The sequence below is a fragment of the Mus musculus genome, chromosome 11, assembly GCF_000001635.26.
Source record: "Mus musculus strain C57BL/6J chromosome 11, GRCm38.p6 C57BL/6J".
NCBI lineage: Eukaryota > Metazoa > Chordata > Mammalia > Rodentia > Muridae > Mus > Mus musculus.
The window spans coordinates 100,201,741-100,217,116 of NC_000077.6; the positions used below are offsets into that span (position 1 = coordinate 100,201,741).

At 48.8% G+C, this 15,376-nt stretch overlaps 1 protein-coding gene across 3 annotated transcripts; it reads right to left on the reverse strand.

Moving 5' to 3' along the window:
- Positions 1–1,421: 1,421 nt before the first annotated feature.
- Krt14 (keratin 14) lies at positions 1,422–5,770 on the reverse strand. 3 transcript variants are annotated; one of them, NM_016958.2, is made up of 8 exons: positions 5,173–5,770; positions 3,881–3,963; positions 3,208–3,364; positions 2,893–3,054; positions 2,684–2,809; positions 2,368–2,588; positions 2,216–2,280; positions 1,422–1,669 (listed from the first exon to the last, which is right to left on the reverse strand). In NM_016958.2, the coding sequence occupies exons 1-8, from the start codon at positions 5,713–5,715 to the stop codon at positions 1,572–1,574; spliced, it is 1,455 nt and encodes a 484-aa protein (NP_058654.1). In that variant the 5' UTR covers positions 5,716–5,770; the 3' UTR covers positions 1,422–1,571. The 3 variants fall into 3 exon arrangements, with proteins under 3 accessions (NP_058654.1, NP_001300886.1, NP_001300885.1); NM_001313957.1 differs by lacking the exon at positions 5,173–5,770 and adding an exon at positions 4,231–4,290; NM_001313956.1 differs by lacking the exon at positions 2,893–3,054 and having other exon boundaries at positions 2,684–2,788.
- Between the last annotated feature and the right edge of the window lie 9,606 nt (positions 5,771–15,376).

A 15,376-nucleotide genomic window follows, 5' to 3' on the forward strand; every position in this document is an offset into this window, starting at 1 on the left:
CTATTCTAGAAGCCTCTAGAATGCCCTTACATTGAATGGTACCCAGCATTGCTAACACAACCTTGCCTTGAGCCTGCATACTCCAGGGACTATGCTGGACAATGTTCTTACAGACTGTGCATCCAGTCAACATCCAAAAGACCAGGAAAAAGGACTATCATCATCCCCATTTTACAGATATGAAAACTGAGGCTTATAGGGGGTCATCAATACCCTCTAAATCAGTGGTTCTCAATGTGGAAGTTGCAACCACTTTGGGGTCCAAGGACTCTTTCACGGGGGCCACCTAAGACCATCAGGAAACAATACAATTCATAGCAGTGTCAAAAGTACAGTTATGAAGTAACAATGAAAATATTTTCATGATTGGGGGGTCACCACAGCATGAAGAACAGTATTAAAGGGTCCCAGAATTAGGAAGGTTGAGAACCACTGCTCTAAATTGACTAAGTATAGACTAAGTAAGACTGGACAGATGGCTCAGTGGTTACGAGCACTGATTGTTCTTCCAGAGGTCCTGAGTTCAATTCCCAGCACCCATATGGTGACTCACAACCATCTGTAATGGGATCCGATACCCTCTTCTAGTGTGTCTGAAGAGAGCAACAGTGTACTCATATACAAGAAAGAAAGAAAGAAAGAAAGAAAGAAAGAAAGAAAGAAAGAAAGAAAGAAAGAAAGAAAGGAAGGAAGAAAGGAAGAAAGGAAGAAAGAAAGAATAGACTCAATTCTAGACAGTCCATCTCAGGGAGATATGACACCAACAGAGCATGAGTTAGTACTCGGGGTGCACAGGGTCTTAGGGGACTAGTGAACCCCATTACATTGCACACAAAGTTTCCTACTTATCTAGAGATGGGATATATAGAGAAAATGTATAAGTTCCAACACAGAGTCATCTTAAAGGATCACAAAATCGTTCTTAACCTAAGGCCAGTGAGATGGCTCAGCGGGTAGAAGAGCTACTCAGACCTGATAACCTGAATTCAATACCCCAAACCCACAGTGGAAGAAGAGAAACAACTCTCCAAAGTTGTCCTCTGATCTCCACGTACACATGCACCCACACATATATCATGCACACACAACAACAACAGCAATAATAATATTTTTTTATTTTTAAAGAATCCTTCATCTAACACACTGCCTGGCACCTAAAGGCACTCCATATCTGGTGAATGTACGGACAAACAAATAAATGAGGAGCTATGTCTCTGTCCTAAAAGATCCCATGACCTGGTGCACACAGTTACCTATATCTTCTGAGGTGGTGAAACCGACCTGGGACCTGAGCCAAGCCTGCCCAAAGAGCCCTTTCTCCCAGTCCCAGAGGCCAGAGCCAGGTGCTCTTCTGTGCTCCAAAGCAACACTTCCCACATTCCTCCCACCCCTACTCTTGACAATGACCAGGGAGGCAGTGATTGTGCAACTCAGAAAAAGAAGCTTTATTGCTTGCCAGGAAGGACAAGGGTCAAGTAAAGAGTGAAGCCTATAGGGACAATACAGGGGCTCTTCCAGCAGTATCTGCGTCCACGCAGGAGCCTCCTAAGCCTGAGCAGCATGTAGCAGCTTTAGTTCTTGGTGCGCAGGACCTGCTCGTGGGTGGAGACCACCTTGCCATCGTGCACATCCATGACCTTGGTGCGGATCTGGCGGTTGGTGGAGGTCACTGGAGAAGGGGAGAGAAGAGGCATTAATGAGGTGGACAAATGGAGAGTTCTAAATGAGAGAAAGAAGCCAAGATGCTGAGAAATAGGCTGTCTCCTCTGCCCTCTGTCCCGTTTACCACCTCACTCCCTGCTGCAAGTCCAGTCTGTGCTCTCAGACTGGAGCACTCAACTGCTGCTGTCCAACTAGAACCAAACGCATTAGAAGGTCCAACTAAACCCGAACACCTCCAAAGAGAGGAGCGATGTAGGGTGCTCTCCGTGGTGCTGATTTCTGTCACTATGGAATCTACCCAAACACCCATTGGAGGAACAAGATTAAGGTCAGCAGTCCTAGCTCTGAGGAGCGTTAGAAAGTGTGTTTGTTTGTTTTGTTTTGTTGTTTTGTGGGGGTTTTTTGTTTTGTTTTGTTTTTCTGAAGGGACTCATAGAAAATACTGAGTAAAACACTTAGCTTAATCACCAAGAAAGTTCTAATATAGGTTGTCAATCTGCTGAAAGATCTGAATTATTCCAGGCCCAGGTTTGAGGTGGAGGAGGAGTCTTACCATCTCTGGATGACTGAGAGCCAGAGGAGAATTGAGAGGATGAGGAGAATTGGGAAGATGAAAGGCTGCAAAAACAGAAATATCAGGACCGTTAGACATATGGGGGACATTTGTGAGAGGAAGGGGCATGAACTAAAGGGCCAGGCACTCACTGGGCGTCCTCTCCCTCCAGCAGACGGCGGTAGGTGGCGATCTCCTGCTCCAGCCTTGTCTTCACATCCAGCAGGATTTTGTACTCCTGGTTCTGCTGCTCCATCTCGCAGCGCAGCTGAGCCAGCTGCTCCTCCACACTGCCGATCATCTCCTGGATCTGGGCCAGCTGCATGCAGTAACGGCCTTTGGTCTCCTCCAGGTTATTCTCCAGGGATGCTTTCTGTGAAGGAGAGAAATAAGGCAATGGATCACTGAGAATGGCCATGCCCCTGCGGTAAGTCCAAGGCCGACCTTTATGTGCAAGAGCATCCGTACCATGCTGAGCTGGGACTGCAGCTCGATCTCCAGGTTCTGCATGGTGCGCCGGAGCTCAGAAATCTCACTCTTGCCGCTCTGCACCAGCTCGCTGTTGGTGGCCACCTCGCGGTTCAGCTCCTCTGTCTGTGAACAAGAGAGAATGGTTCACACTAGAAAGCCCTGGAAGGCAGGTACTCTGCATTCTTTCCTCTCCAAAGGACACCCACCTTGCTGAAGAACCATTCCTCAGCATCCTTGCGGTTCTTCTCCGCCATCTTCTCGTACTGATCCCGCATCTCGTTCAGGATGCGGCTCAGGTCCACACCAGGGGCGGCGTCCATCTCCACATTGACGTCTCCACCCACCTGGCCTCTCATGGAGGCCATTTCCTGCAGAGACAGAAAAAGGTCCCATCATCAAGAGCCACATGGCTCACAGGGCTTTCCAGCAAGAAGTGATTCCACCCAGAACACCATCTGCTACTCCAGTGCTTCTCTCCATCCATCCACCCTCTTAAGCTGGCTTTTCCACCTAGCTCTTACCTCCTCGTGGTTCTTCTTCAGGTAGGCCAGCTCCTCCTTGAGGCTCTCAATCTGCATCTCCAGGTCGGCTCTGGCCAGGGTCAGCTCATCCAGCACCCTGCGCAGGCCATTGATGTCGGCCTCCACGCTCATGCGCAGGCTCTGCTCCGTCTCAAACCTGGAATGATTCAAGAGAAAAGGAATGAGCTATCCATCCCAGCCACACTGAAAGCTTTGTTCTCTTCCTTTACGCATGATTCCCAGAGTTGGCACCCGGGGTGTTGTGGAGAGACTGTGCCCATTGGTTGCTTAAGTCTGAACATTCCTAGGGTCCAGAGAATAAGGAAATTCACCCTTAGTCATGTGCCTGAAAGAGGCACTTCCAGCTTCAGCCAGCCAATAAGGCTCAAGGCCTCCAAATATGACAGCCTACTGCAGTTAGGGGACAGGTAGGGGAAGTGTGGAACACCTCTCCCTAACGTGATGGCTTTCACACCTGGCTGTGGATCACAATCTCCTAGGTAACTGGTTACAAATAACTGAACCCAGCTCCAAGGGTGGAGCCCCACAGTGTTATATTTTTACAAGCACCTCAGGGGGTTCTCCCAGCACAAAGCAACCCTGGTTAGAAAGCACCGATCCAAGATGCCCCGCCCTACACGCTGGCAGCTCTGAACCAACACCGCAAACTCACTTGGTCCGGAAGTCATCGGCAGCCAGGCGGGCATTGTCGATCTGCAGGAGGACATTGGCATTGTCCACGGTGGCTGCCAGGATCTGTAGAACAGAAAAGCCATGGGTCTTCGGTTAAACGAATATCTGTAGGCAGATGTCACTGCAGCCTGCACTGGCCCTTCTCTCTTGCTCTTGCTTGAATCCTGTTCTTCTCATCTCCTGAGCCTTTGTTTCCCACAGCAGCCTGAGAGGCAACCCCACACAGTCAGCTTCAACCCAGGACTTTGAATCCTGCTCAACAGAAAAACTGCAAAGGTCTGGCCCCAGGCTCAAAAGCCCCAGAATTCAGATCTTATTACTACCACTCACCTATAATCCTAAAATGGGGCTTGGCATTTTAATGTCCCCCTAAGAATCCCTACATAGCTTTCATCTTCTGGATCCTCCTCTCAGTACAGAGCAGCCTTATCAGCCATCTGCAGACACACGCATTCCTTTCTAAGCCCATGGGGCATGGACCAAGGGTGGGACTTTCCCAAGAGACAAAACCCAACTTGCCCAGGGGATTAGAAAAGAGGAAACTGGAGAAGAAGAAGAAAAAAAATGACAGAAGGATCTCTGAAGCTGGCTGGAATTCCGGCCAGGGACCCGTCTAATTTCCGTAACTTATGCGAGGCACAAGAGCCAAGCAGGTTTAACAGGAGGAAGAAGAGGAGCTCTGGAAACACAGCTCCGCCAGGCTCCCTCTGGTTTGTAGTAAAAAAATATACGGGTCTTGATAGTTGTGGGTGTGGATTTTTCTACGTCTGCCTGACTATAGGGAGAGGCTATCTGGTGCCAAGGTTCATGGGCGGAGGCAGCCTCAGCCCAGACTAACAAGCTAATGAGCGGTTTGGGTGTCTAGCTCGGTGGGTCCCGTTACAGGCTCACTCCTCCCTTCTACTAAAGAGGTAAGTGCCCCCTGTAGCAGAGGGTGAGCCACCTGTGCTCTAACCTCAGTCCTGCACCGCCCCCTCTCTTGATCTTTAGCAAGACACAGCACCTCTCAACCTTCAACTTCCTCCTCTGCCAAATGCTAAGGGCAGGAACCATCAGTCTCACGTGGGCTAAGGACTGGAGCACATAAAAGCATGGAGTAAAGAAAGCCAGGGAGCAGCACCGTCTTCTCACTGACCAGCTCTATGGGGGATGGCCAGGGAGGGTCTCAGAGAGAGATACTGGGGACTAGAGACTGTCTTTCTAGGAGTCTAGTGATGATCTGAAGCCTTGGAGGACACTGGAATGGCAAGTCCTGCTGTCCATTTGACCCACCTTGCTCTTCAGGTCCTCGATGGTCTTGAAGTAGGGGCTGTAGTCTTTGATCTCAGTGGGCCGCTGCCTCTGGTACCAGTCCCGAATCTTCACCTCCAGTTCAGTGTTGGCCTCTTCCAGGGCACGCACCTTGTCCAGGTAGGTGGCCAGGCGGTCATTGAGGTTCTGCATGGTCACTTTCTCACTGCCCACCAGGAGCCCATCACCAATACCACCGCCAAGACCACCACCAAGACCACCACCAAAACCACCACCAAGACCACCACCAAAACCACCACCAAATCCATCAAATCGACCACCAAATCCACTACCAAGTCCTCCACCAAAACTGCTGCTGCTGAAGCTCCCACCATAGCCACCTCCAATCCCACAGGCTCCCCCAGAGGAGAAGCGAGAGGAGGTAACCGACATGCCCCCGTAGGTGCTGGGAGCCCGGCAGGATCCTCCAGCCAGGATGGAGGACATGCGGCTAGAGCCACCACCGATACCACAAGAGCCCTTCATGGAGCTGGAGGAGGTGAACTGGCGGCTGCAGGTGGCCATGGCTTTGAGAGAGGTGAGCAAGTGAGCGAGTGAGTCGGCAGAGAGAAGAGAGAGCTGCTCAGGTGTGTTAGAAAAGGATGATAGTGCTTTATAGTGGTGAGGAGGGGGCGGGCCTGGCGTATTCCATTCCCCTTGGCTTTCATCACTCCCAGGCCAGCGCCAACTCCCGATCAGATCCCTCCTCTCCTCCGCCTCATCATGTCTGTCATATTTTACTGGAAACTCATTGTTTGAAGTGTTTTGGGCTTTCTCGTCCCGCCAGGCATGATTCACCAGGGGAGGGGTGGGCCTGCGGGCTACACTTTCCCATGAGGCCCTGGGAGCCACAGCCCTTAGGAACCCACACTCTGGGCTCAGCTAGAATGACAAGTAGGGCCTTACCACACCATAAACCTGCTGACCTGTTAGTTCCCATTAAATGGGTGGGAGAGTCCTTTATTACACGTAGAAAAAGACCACCAGAGCAGGAGACTGGCACTTAGCTGGAGGTACATTGGCGTGGCCACCCTCAGCGCTACCTGCTAAGGACTAGCTATCTGTCACATCCTCAGCCAGCCAGGTGGCTCAGACTCAAGGCAGCTTCCCCTGAGCCCTGGGTACAGACCCTAATATCCACCACACACCTACACGCAGATCTGTGACAATAGCTATTAGGTCACCAAAGGACTCAGAGACACAACCAGAGACACTGAGAAACAGCACAGAGTCAGGCTCTTCTCAGAGCCCTCATTTGCTCTTCTGAAAAGTGGGAGGAAAGAGCATCCACCCATTGTTTCTACTGCAGAAAGCTCTGAGGGTTAACTTTGGGTGGCACAGAGTCTGGCCAGAGGGTTGAAACTTATTTTGACCTCAAAGCAGGTAAGGGCACATGCCTGGAACAAGCCTAGAGAGATTTGTTTGTCTGTTCATTTGTTTGTTTGTTTGTTTGTTTCCAGCCCCAGATGTCCTCTCGGATGCCAAGATAGCTGAGCTGAGAGGCAGAGGGCTGACTCAGACATCCTCACTTCATCTCCCATGGAGCTCACCCAAGACACGTATGGGGAGGAGGAACGCAGGCACCTGGGAGGAAGGCAGGACTGAGCCAAGGGCATAATAGCCAAAGTGGACGAGAGGGTTTCTGACTCCTGAGTCCCTGAGGATCAGGGGACAGCTCCAAGAACCCAGCTAATTCTGCTTCAGAGGTTTGTATATCAAGCTTCAACTATCCCCAGAACACCCACTTCCTGCCCCTCAGCTCCATAGACCCCTGCAGGCATGTCGGGAGGAATGTGGTCGTGTCTGGGACTGCCTGGCACGTCCTATCTTCCCAGACAGGCCCCAACAGCCCCCGCTGAGGCTCCTGCACTGTTCTTGGTATCAACTGCTCCCAGAAAGGACATAGCACCTTAGATAGCCAATCCCACCTGACCCTTCCTGCCACCAAAGCAGAAATCAACGCCCTCCCCACACCAGGGCTTAAAAACTCAGAAGACAATGCTAAGATGTACTCTTGAGGCTGAGAGCTCCCCCAAATCTGCCTCTCTAAGGACTGGCGAGGATATGAGTAACCTGGGGCCCCACCCGGCTCCACCCATCCCTGACAGACACTTCTAATCTCCTTCCAGAGAGTATTCTCCCCAACCCTGGCCCAGCCCTGCAATTTCCCCAGCACTTGGCGAAGGGGATTTGGGTTGAGGGAGAGACTTCTATTAGAAACCATGTTGCTACCGGGTAAGGTATGAGGTGGGGGTATCCTTCCTGGAGAAAAAGACAGCATCCAGGGAGATACACACACAGGAGCAGGGTGAAGAGTCCAACTCCGGTGTCTTTAGTGACCTAACACCCCGAACCAAGAAAAGTTCTGCTTCCTGTCCCTCAGTGGGACTCCAAGAAGCCTTCTTTCCAGTGTTCCCCCTCCACTACCCAACCTCTCCCCCTTCTCCTCTCTCCCTACCCCTCTACTCCTCCAGTCTCTCCTCCCTCTGCTCCTCCTCCTCCTTTTCCTCTGGTCCTCCTCCTCTTTACCCTGGTTTTCCTCCTCCTCTCCCTCTTGCTCCTCCACCTTATCCAAGGGGAACATAAAGATGGGAGGAAATGAATGTCAGATAAACACACACAGGCTAAAAGAGAGACCTTTGCCACCACTCGCTACCACAGACTGAATCTCCAAGGCCAACGTTCTAGACTCCATGGCCAAGGAGCTGCCAAAGGCTCAGCCAGTTAGGACGTAGGAACAAGGCAGCACACTCCTAGACTCATGGTGGGTGATCAGGATTTTCAAGGCATGTAGCCTCTGGGGCAGCAAAGGCTAATAGGTTGTAATGGGCATCAAATAGCCATTTCAGTCTGTGGGGACCTGGCGTACCTCTACCTCCTGTAAGCATGTTTTATATAAGCACCAGGTCTCCCTCACCCTTCCACCTGCCCAGGAACACGGAGGGAAGGAGGGGCCTGGGCAGCCAGCACTCTGTGGTTAGTGAGTCTCCTACACCTCCCTGCGGTGTGGAGACCTATGCCAACCCAAACAGGTGAAGGGACTAGGCTAGGCAGCCCCTACACAGCCTCATTGTGTGCTGAGGTCTGGGTGGAACTACAGAGTTGCATCCTCGGGGAGGAGGAGCCAGGGCTGCAGTGGGGTGAGGTCGGGGGAGAGACACAGCCTTGGTGTAGAAGCCCACAGGCTAGTTGGAGAGATAGTGGAAGAGACCGGCCCAGCCTTTGGAAGTCTTTTACCTAAAAAAGAGTAGAGAAGACTTTCAAAGTTGCCTTAGAAAGGGGTGAGCATGAGAAAACTGATCCCAGTCTGCCAGACTAAGCAGTTTCAACAACACAAGCCTACTGTGTTCCCCCACGGTTCTAGGAGCCAGACACCCCCAGAGAAGATGGAAGGGCCATGCTCCATCTGAAGGATCCTTCCTGGCCTCCACCAGCTCCTATTGTCTCCTGGAGGCCCTGGGTTTAGGGCATCAAAACTCCAAACTCACCACATCCTTACTGTGCATCTTTTTCTATCTCTTACCGTGCCCCCCAGTCCAGAGTGACTTCATTTCTGTCCTTACCTTATCAGCCCCTGCAGAGACCCTGCTTTGGGAAGAGGCTACGCAAACCCTCCACTGTGTAGTAAATTGGGTGCTGGTAGCCAGAAGTGGAGGCGGCAGGGAAAACTTGGCAAAAAAAAAAAAAAGCTTGGCAGCAATAATTATGATAAGAGGCAGGCAGGGCCAGTCAGGAGGTTTCTGGAGAAAGCAACTTTGAGCTGTGCCAGTTGAAATGCAGGGGGCAAAGCAGGAAGGAGATGCAGGCTGCGCAGTACTGGCTCCAAGCTCCCCACCCCGCCTTTCGCATCCTCACAAACTCATGGGTGCTCTGAGCTAGAGGGTGCATTTTAGTTTTATTTTGGTTTGGGATTTGGTTGGTTTTACTTTTTTTTTTTGGTCTTGTTTCGTTTGGTGTGGTTTGGGTTTTGTTGTTGTTGTTGCTGTTGTTGCTGCTGCTGTTGTTGTTGTTGTTTTGTTTTGTTTTGTTTTGTTTTGTTTTGTTTTGTTTTGTTTTGTTTGGAAACAAGAACTCCCTATGTAGCCCAGGTTGGCTCCAAATTTATAATTTCTACCTCTCTACTCCTTACCTTCCCAGTGCTGGGATCACAAACCTTTGTCACCACACCTGGCAATTTTTAATTTTTTTTTATTTTAAAGTATTTTCAGATTCTCAGAAGTTTTTCAAAATGAAAAAATTCAGTCAGGTTTTGTGGTGCATGCCTGTAATTCTAGTTCTTAGAAGGTGGAGGCAGGGGGCTGGTGAGATGGCTCAGGGGTTAAGAGCACCGACTGCTCTTCCAAAGGTCCTGAATTCAAATCCCAGCAACCACATGGTGGCTCACAACCATCCGTTACGAAATTGGATGCCTTTTCTGGAGTATCTAAGACAGCTACAATGTACTGACATATAATAAATAAATAAATATTTAAAAAAAAGAAGGTGGAGGCAGGAGAATTATCCTCAAGATAGTTGTCAGCAGCACAATAAGTTTGAGGCCAGCCCAGGCTACATAAGACTCGCTCTTGATGATGATGATGATGATGGTGATGGTGATGATGATGATAGCAATGGTGGTGATGATAATGGTAATAATAATAATAATAACAATAAAATTTTAAAGTTCAAGAAAAGAGTTTAGAGAATAAATTGTACCCTTACACCTGCTTCCCTTAACATGAACGCATCGCATGAGCACTATACAGTTTTCAAAGACAGTAAATTAACACTGACACAAATTATGCCATTAATCAACCACAGACATGCCTGTAATTTTGCTGGCTTTCCAACCAACATGGCTCCTTCTCTGCTACAGAGCATAACTGTAGATCCCACGCTACATTCTTCATCTGGTCCCCTGTGCATCCTCAGACCCAGGGCAAGTCCTCCAACTTGCCTGTTTTCTATGACCTTGACACCTTTGAACAGGATTGGTTGACTATCTGCTAGAATACCTCTGTTCCAGTTTTCCTGCTTTCTCGTGACCAGACAGGTGCTGTCCGTTGCCAAGGATCCCAAACAAATGAGGTTGTATCTTTCCAAGCATCTTCCTAGGTCAGAGAGGAAAGATACGTCACCATGACTTGTTGCTCCTGACTTGGCCACGTACAGAGGGTAAGACCTTGAGGTGGAATTCCCTACCTTCCTATTTCTATTTTGCTCAAGAAGAGACCTAGAGGCTACTCACAAGTTTGATATCCCCTTCGTCTTTGACTGTCTAACTTATGGCTCCATCAGTGGAGGTAAAGAACACTTATCACCCTTTTGGCTCAAGAATATGATTTGTTCTGGACTCCCTAGAGAGGTACAGCACTCCATGAGAGGCCTGAGGGAAGCAGAGGTCCTTGCCAGAGAAAGAACATTTTGGCTCCCTCCTCTAAACCCCAAGTTAAACTGAGTTTCCTAGAACCCTCTCACTACCCAGTCTAGAATATTCCCCAGCTGACTTCCTTTGGACAAATACTACATGTCTATTTGGTGTGTGTGTGTGTGTGTGTGTATGTGTGTGTGTGTGTGTGTGTGTGTGTGTGTGTGTGTGTGTGTGTGTAATAGGTGAAGATAAGAGGTGTTGACATTGGAAGGTTTGTTTATCTCTTTGCTTGCTTGCTTGCTTGCTTGCTTGCTTGCTTGCTTGCTTGCTTGCTTGCTTGCTTGCTTGCTTGCTTGCTTGCTTGTGACAGGTTCTAACTATGTTGCCAGACTGGTTTTGAAGTCACAGTGATCCTCCAGCCTCAGCTTCTCCTTAGTTTGGGGATTATAGACATGCTATTGTGTCTGGCCCAAGCATTTCCCTCATCCTGTTTTCCTGAGTCTTTTGGGGGAATTGGGGTGGCTGCCACCCTGTGGGAAAGAAATAAGCAGCAGGATCCTCCCCAGCCACAGGTAGGATCCTCAATTTCTTTTTTTTTTTTTTCTTGAGAAAGGGTTTCTCTGTATAGCCCAGGCTGTCCTGGAACTCACTTTGTAGACCAGGCTGGCCTCGAACTCAGAAATCCGCCTGCCTCTGCCTCCCGAGTGCTGGGATTAAAGACGTGCGCCACCACACCCCGCTAGGATCCTCAATTTCAAGGCTGGACTTCTCTATTTTTTCTGATAAAAGAACCTTTTTTCTCTTCCAGGCCCCTAAGCCCTACCATGCCCCTCCCTGCCAAGCTTCAGAGAGAGGTCACCTAGCAGTCGGGGTTGTCATTTTCAGAGAAGCTAGAACCTAAGCAGCCTCTGAAGCCAGAGGAGAGCAACATTTGGTCCTGAACAGGCCAGCAGGCAGGGACGTAGGCAGGGAGTCAGAAGCCTGAAGTAATCCCCCAAGCCTAGGGTCCCCTTTTCCCCAGAGACTTCTGCCATTGGCTGGTTGCTAGTCTCCTAGGCCAGCCTGGCCATCTGTGTCATCTTAAGCCTAGCTGTGCTGTAAAGCTAATGGGACAGAGAATGTCCCCACACTATGGATGACAATCAAGGAGTGAGAAACTTCTCAACTTCTACAGCAAGGCTCCAACCCCTGCGTAGCCCATCTGTATCCAACCCTCATTTGTCACGGACAGGTTCCCTTGACAAGAAAGTCCCCAAGAGACACAACTCAACCTAGGCTCTAGAGTCTAGAGCAAGGGTTCTCGACCTTCTTAATGCTGCAGCGTTTTAATACTGCCCCTCATGTTGTGGTGATCATTAACCATAAAATTATTTTGTTGCTACTTCATAAATGTGACTTTGCGACTGTTATGAATTGTAATGTAGACATCTGATATACAGAATATCTGATACACCAACCCGCAAGGGGTCACGGGCCACAGGTAGAGAACCGCTGGTCTAGACCAACTTCTTAGGTTCACAAGTGGAATGTAAAGCTCTGAGAGATAACGAGAAGTGCCCAAAACACACGAGTGATCCTACTTCAAAAACGAAAAACATTTAACAGTGCCGCAAGGATCTGGAACAGTTAGGGTAAAAATATATGCAGAGTACTCTGGCTGCATGCATCCCAAGATCATATCCAGGTTAAGTACATTGGTGGTCAGGTGACTAGGACCCAGCAGTAGATATGGTCACTAACCACCTTGGCTTCCAGCACAGGGAACATGCAGCCATTCTGCAGCCCATTACCCATGAGGCTCCGCTGTGATGCTTGTCACAAGCACCTATATTTCCCAGCATCTGCCTTAATTTCTACACTTGTCCTCTCTGCCCTTTCCAAATCCCTCAGTTTCCTTAGGACCAAACCTCTGCTCCACATGGCTTTAGAGTAGGATTTCTACAGACACTGCAGCATTGAGCAGATGCTCATAAAGGACAGAAGGACAGAGGGTGGAAGGTGAGGTCTCAAGGAAGAAGAGAAGGAAAGGGAGTGTAGATAAAATGGATGGTAAATAAGTGGGCAAATGGATGGATGCATGGATGGATGGATAAATAGATGGATGGTCAAATAGGTGGATGGATGGAGTGTGGGCAGATAGATGAATAAGTGTAATGAAGCAAAATGAAGGGATGGGATGGAAAATCCAGGGGATGAGCTCAGTGTTAGAATGCTTGCCCAGCATGTGTAAGGCTCTGGGTTTGATCAGGGGTTTGTGAGAGGCAGGGAGCACGAGAATGAGTAAATGAATGAAATCAGGATGCATGGGTGGATTCATGGGTGGATGCATGAATGGATACATGACAGATGCATGAGTGGATGCATGGGAGGATGCATGGGTAGGTGCATGGGTGGATGCACGGGTGAGCACATGGGTGGATGCATGATGGATGCACGGGTGGATTCATGGATGGATGCAGGGACAGATGAACAGACAAACTGCCAGAAGACAGGTGGATTGTAGGTAAGCAGATCAATAAAGACGTACTGAGAAAGGGCAGTCTGCGCAATCAGGGCAGGAGAAGTATCCTTACTGAAGCTTGAGGGTCATTGGGATACCAAACCATTCTTCACAGAGGATGTGAAGAATGACATCGCATTGCTCAGGGAAGCATCTAAGCAGAGCAAAGGAGACAAGAAACCAATAGAAAGGACCAGCAGCTAAGCCTGGCTGCAACACTCAGCTTGGGGCTGCCCTACCTGATAAAACTGAAAGCAGAGACTGGAGATCAAGAAGGCAGTGAGGCTCTCAGTGTCCAGTCTGACAACACTGGGGTTCTCTCTTGGGGTTCTAAAAAGTTGTAGTATTGGGCTGTTGACAAAGGCCACCATGGTGTCCCCACAGAGCATACCTGAAGGGACAGACAGAAAGGAAAACACAAGGAATGCTTGCCATTATCCAGATAAAGAATAGTGTTGGCTCAGACCTCTCCTCTCCCAAGAGGGCTCGCCTTGTCAGTTCGGGTTACCTGACTCCCCCTCCCACTGCCCTTATCCTTCCCTTCCCCACTCCATCCCACACACCCCATGACCTGAGCCCTCCTACAGTACCTGGATACCTTAGAGAGCTGTAAACATGCTTTGCCTGGTAGGTACTTAACATAGTAATTCACTGTAATTACTCTGGTCTGATGAGGGAACCCCATTCTTTGCCACTGAAGCACACTGGTAGTGGAAAATGAACAAGATTTCTCTGTTCTGCAGGCGAAGGGAAACCAGAGTTGGAAAGCTGCCAGGTCAGGTAGATGGCACACTGAAGGCTTCTTGAAAAGAGAATCTTGACTCAGGGTCGCAGAGCAGGAAACATTCTAGAGGGTGGAGCAGGGAAGGCATTCCCAGCCAGGGGTGGGGTTGTGGGAACTCCTGGCACCACAAGGTGAGTTGCTAGAGAGTCAGCACCATGGTCAGAATAGCTGTGTCAGGAGTCCTGAGTCAGACAGAGGACAGGGACAGAGTGACAGAAGACACCCTAGTAGTTCTACCTCAAGGGGAAAAGTAAAGGAATGTTTTTCAGCAGTCAGGGGGTTTGAGAGCAAAGTCAATGTCTTATAGCCATCTGCCCCGAGAACTGAGGGAGGCTGCTCAGGACCACAGTCAGAAAGGCTGGGATTCAAGGCTTGGGTACTGAAGGTCAGTTTGGGGGAAGCTCAAACCAAGGTGCCCAAATCTTTGAGTATTAGGAAAGTCAGAAAATGAGTATTAGTATGTCAGAAAATGTTTAACAACCAGTTACCCAGGAAAGAAATGGAATCTATACTTTGATGGTACATTTATTATAAATTTTATTAACGGAAGAGGTAGGTGGATGCTATCACTTTATTCTGCCCAGCTTATGTATCATACCTTCCCAAACGCACGCAACTTATGACTACAGACATCAAATACTGCTCTGCCCTGAATACCAATGGAAATGTATCATTTGTCAAGAACCTGGGTGAGGAGGCTGCAGAGGTGGCTCAGAGCCTGAGAGCAGTGACCGCTCTTCCAGAAGACACAGGTTCAATTCCGGACATCCACGTGGGAGATCAGAAGCAGATATAACACCGGTCCTGGGGGAACTGGTACCCTCCCTGGCCTCTGCAAGCACCATACACATACATGGTACACAGATATATATGCAGGCAAACACACATACACATATTAAAAAATACTCTGACTTTTATGCACAATCAGAATTGTTTTGAATACTGAAAAATAATTGATCTGAAGTTTTAATTATTCACTTAATTATTAATTATTTATTATACTTAATGACAACAGACATGGCACTCTTCTAAGATTTGTTTTCAATAAGCCAGGTGTGCTGGCTCATGACTATACTCCTAGCACTCGGGAGGTAGAAGATTGGGAGTTCCAGGTTATTCTCAGCTACATACTGAGTTTCAGGCCAGCCTGGGCTACCTGAGACACTGTCTTCAAAACAACAAAACAGAGCAAAAATAATAATAATAATTTTCATTATTACACTTTTCCAGCCAATTCTTAAATCAAGAAAATAAAACAATAACTCAAACCCCAATTTGTACTGTTTGTTTTGGGTTTTTTTTTAAGTTGGGTTAATTTGGTGCACAGGGAGGAGATGTACAGTAACATACTATTAGGTAGCATGTCTACTATACAGATAAGATAGTCATAAGTCACCTCAGGAGCACAGATATTAGTAAAATAAATTAGAAGTAATACATTTTGACCCGGTCCGTGGGTCAGTCAACGGGGTCTGCAAGAGAGAGACTGGGGGGCAAGAGACTCGAAGAATGGAAACAGAACAGTCCCTTTGATCAAGGCTTAAGCCTCGGG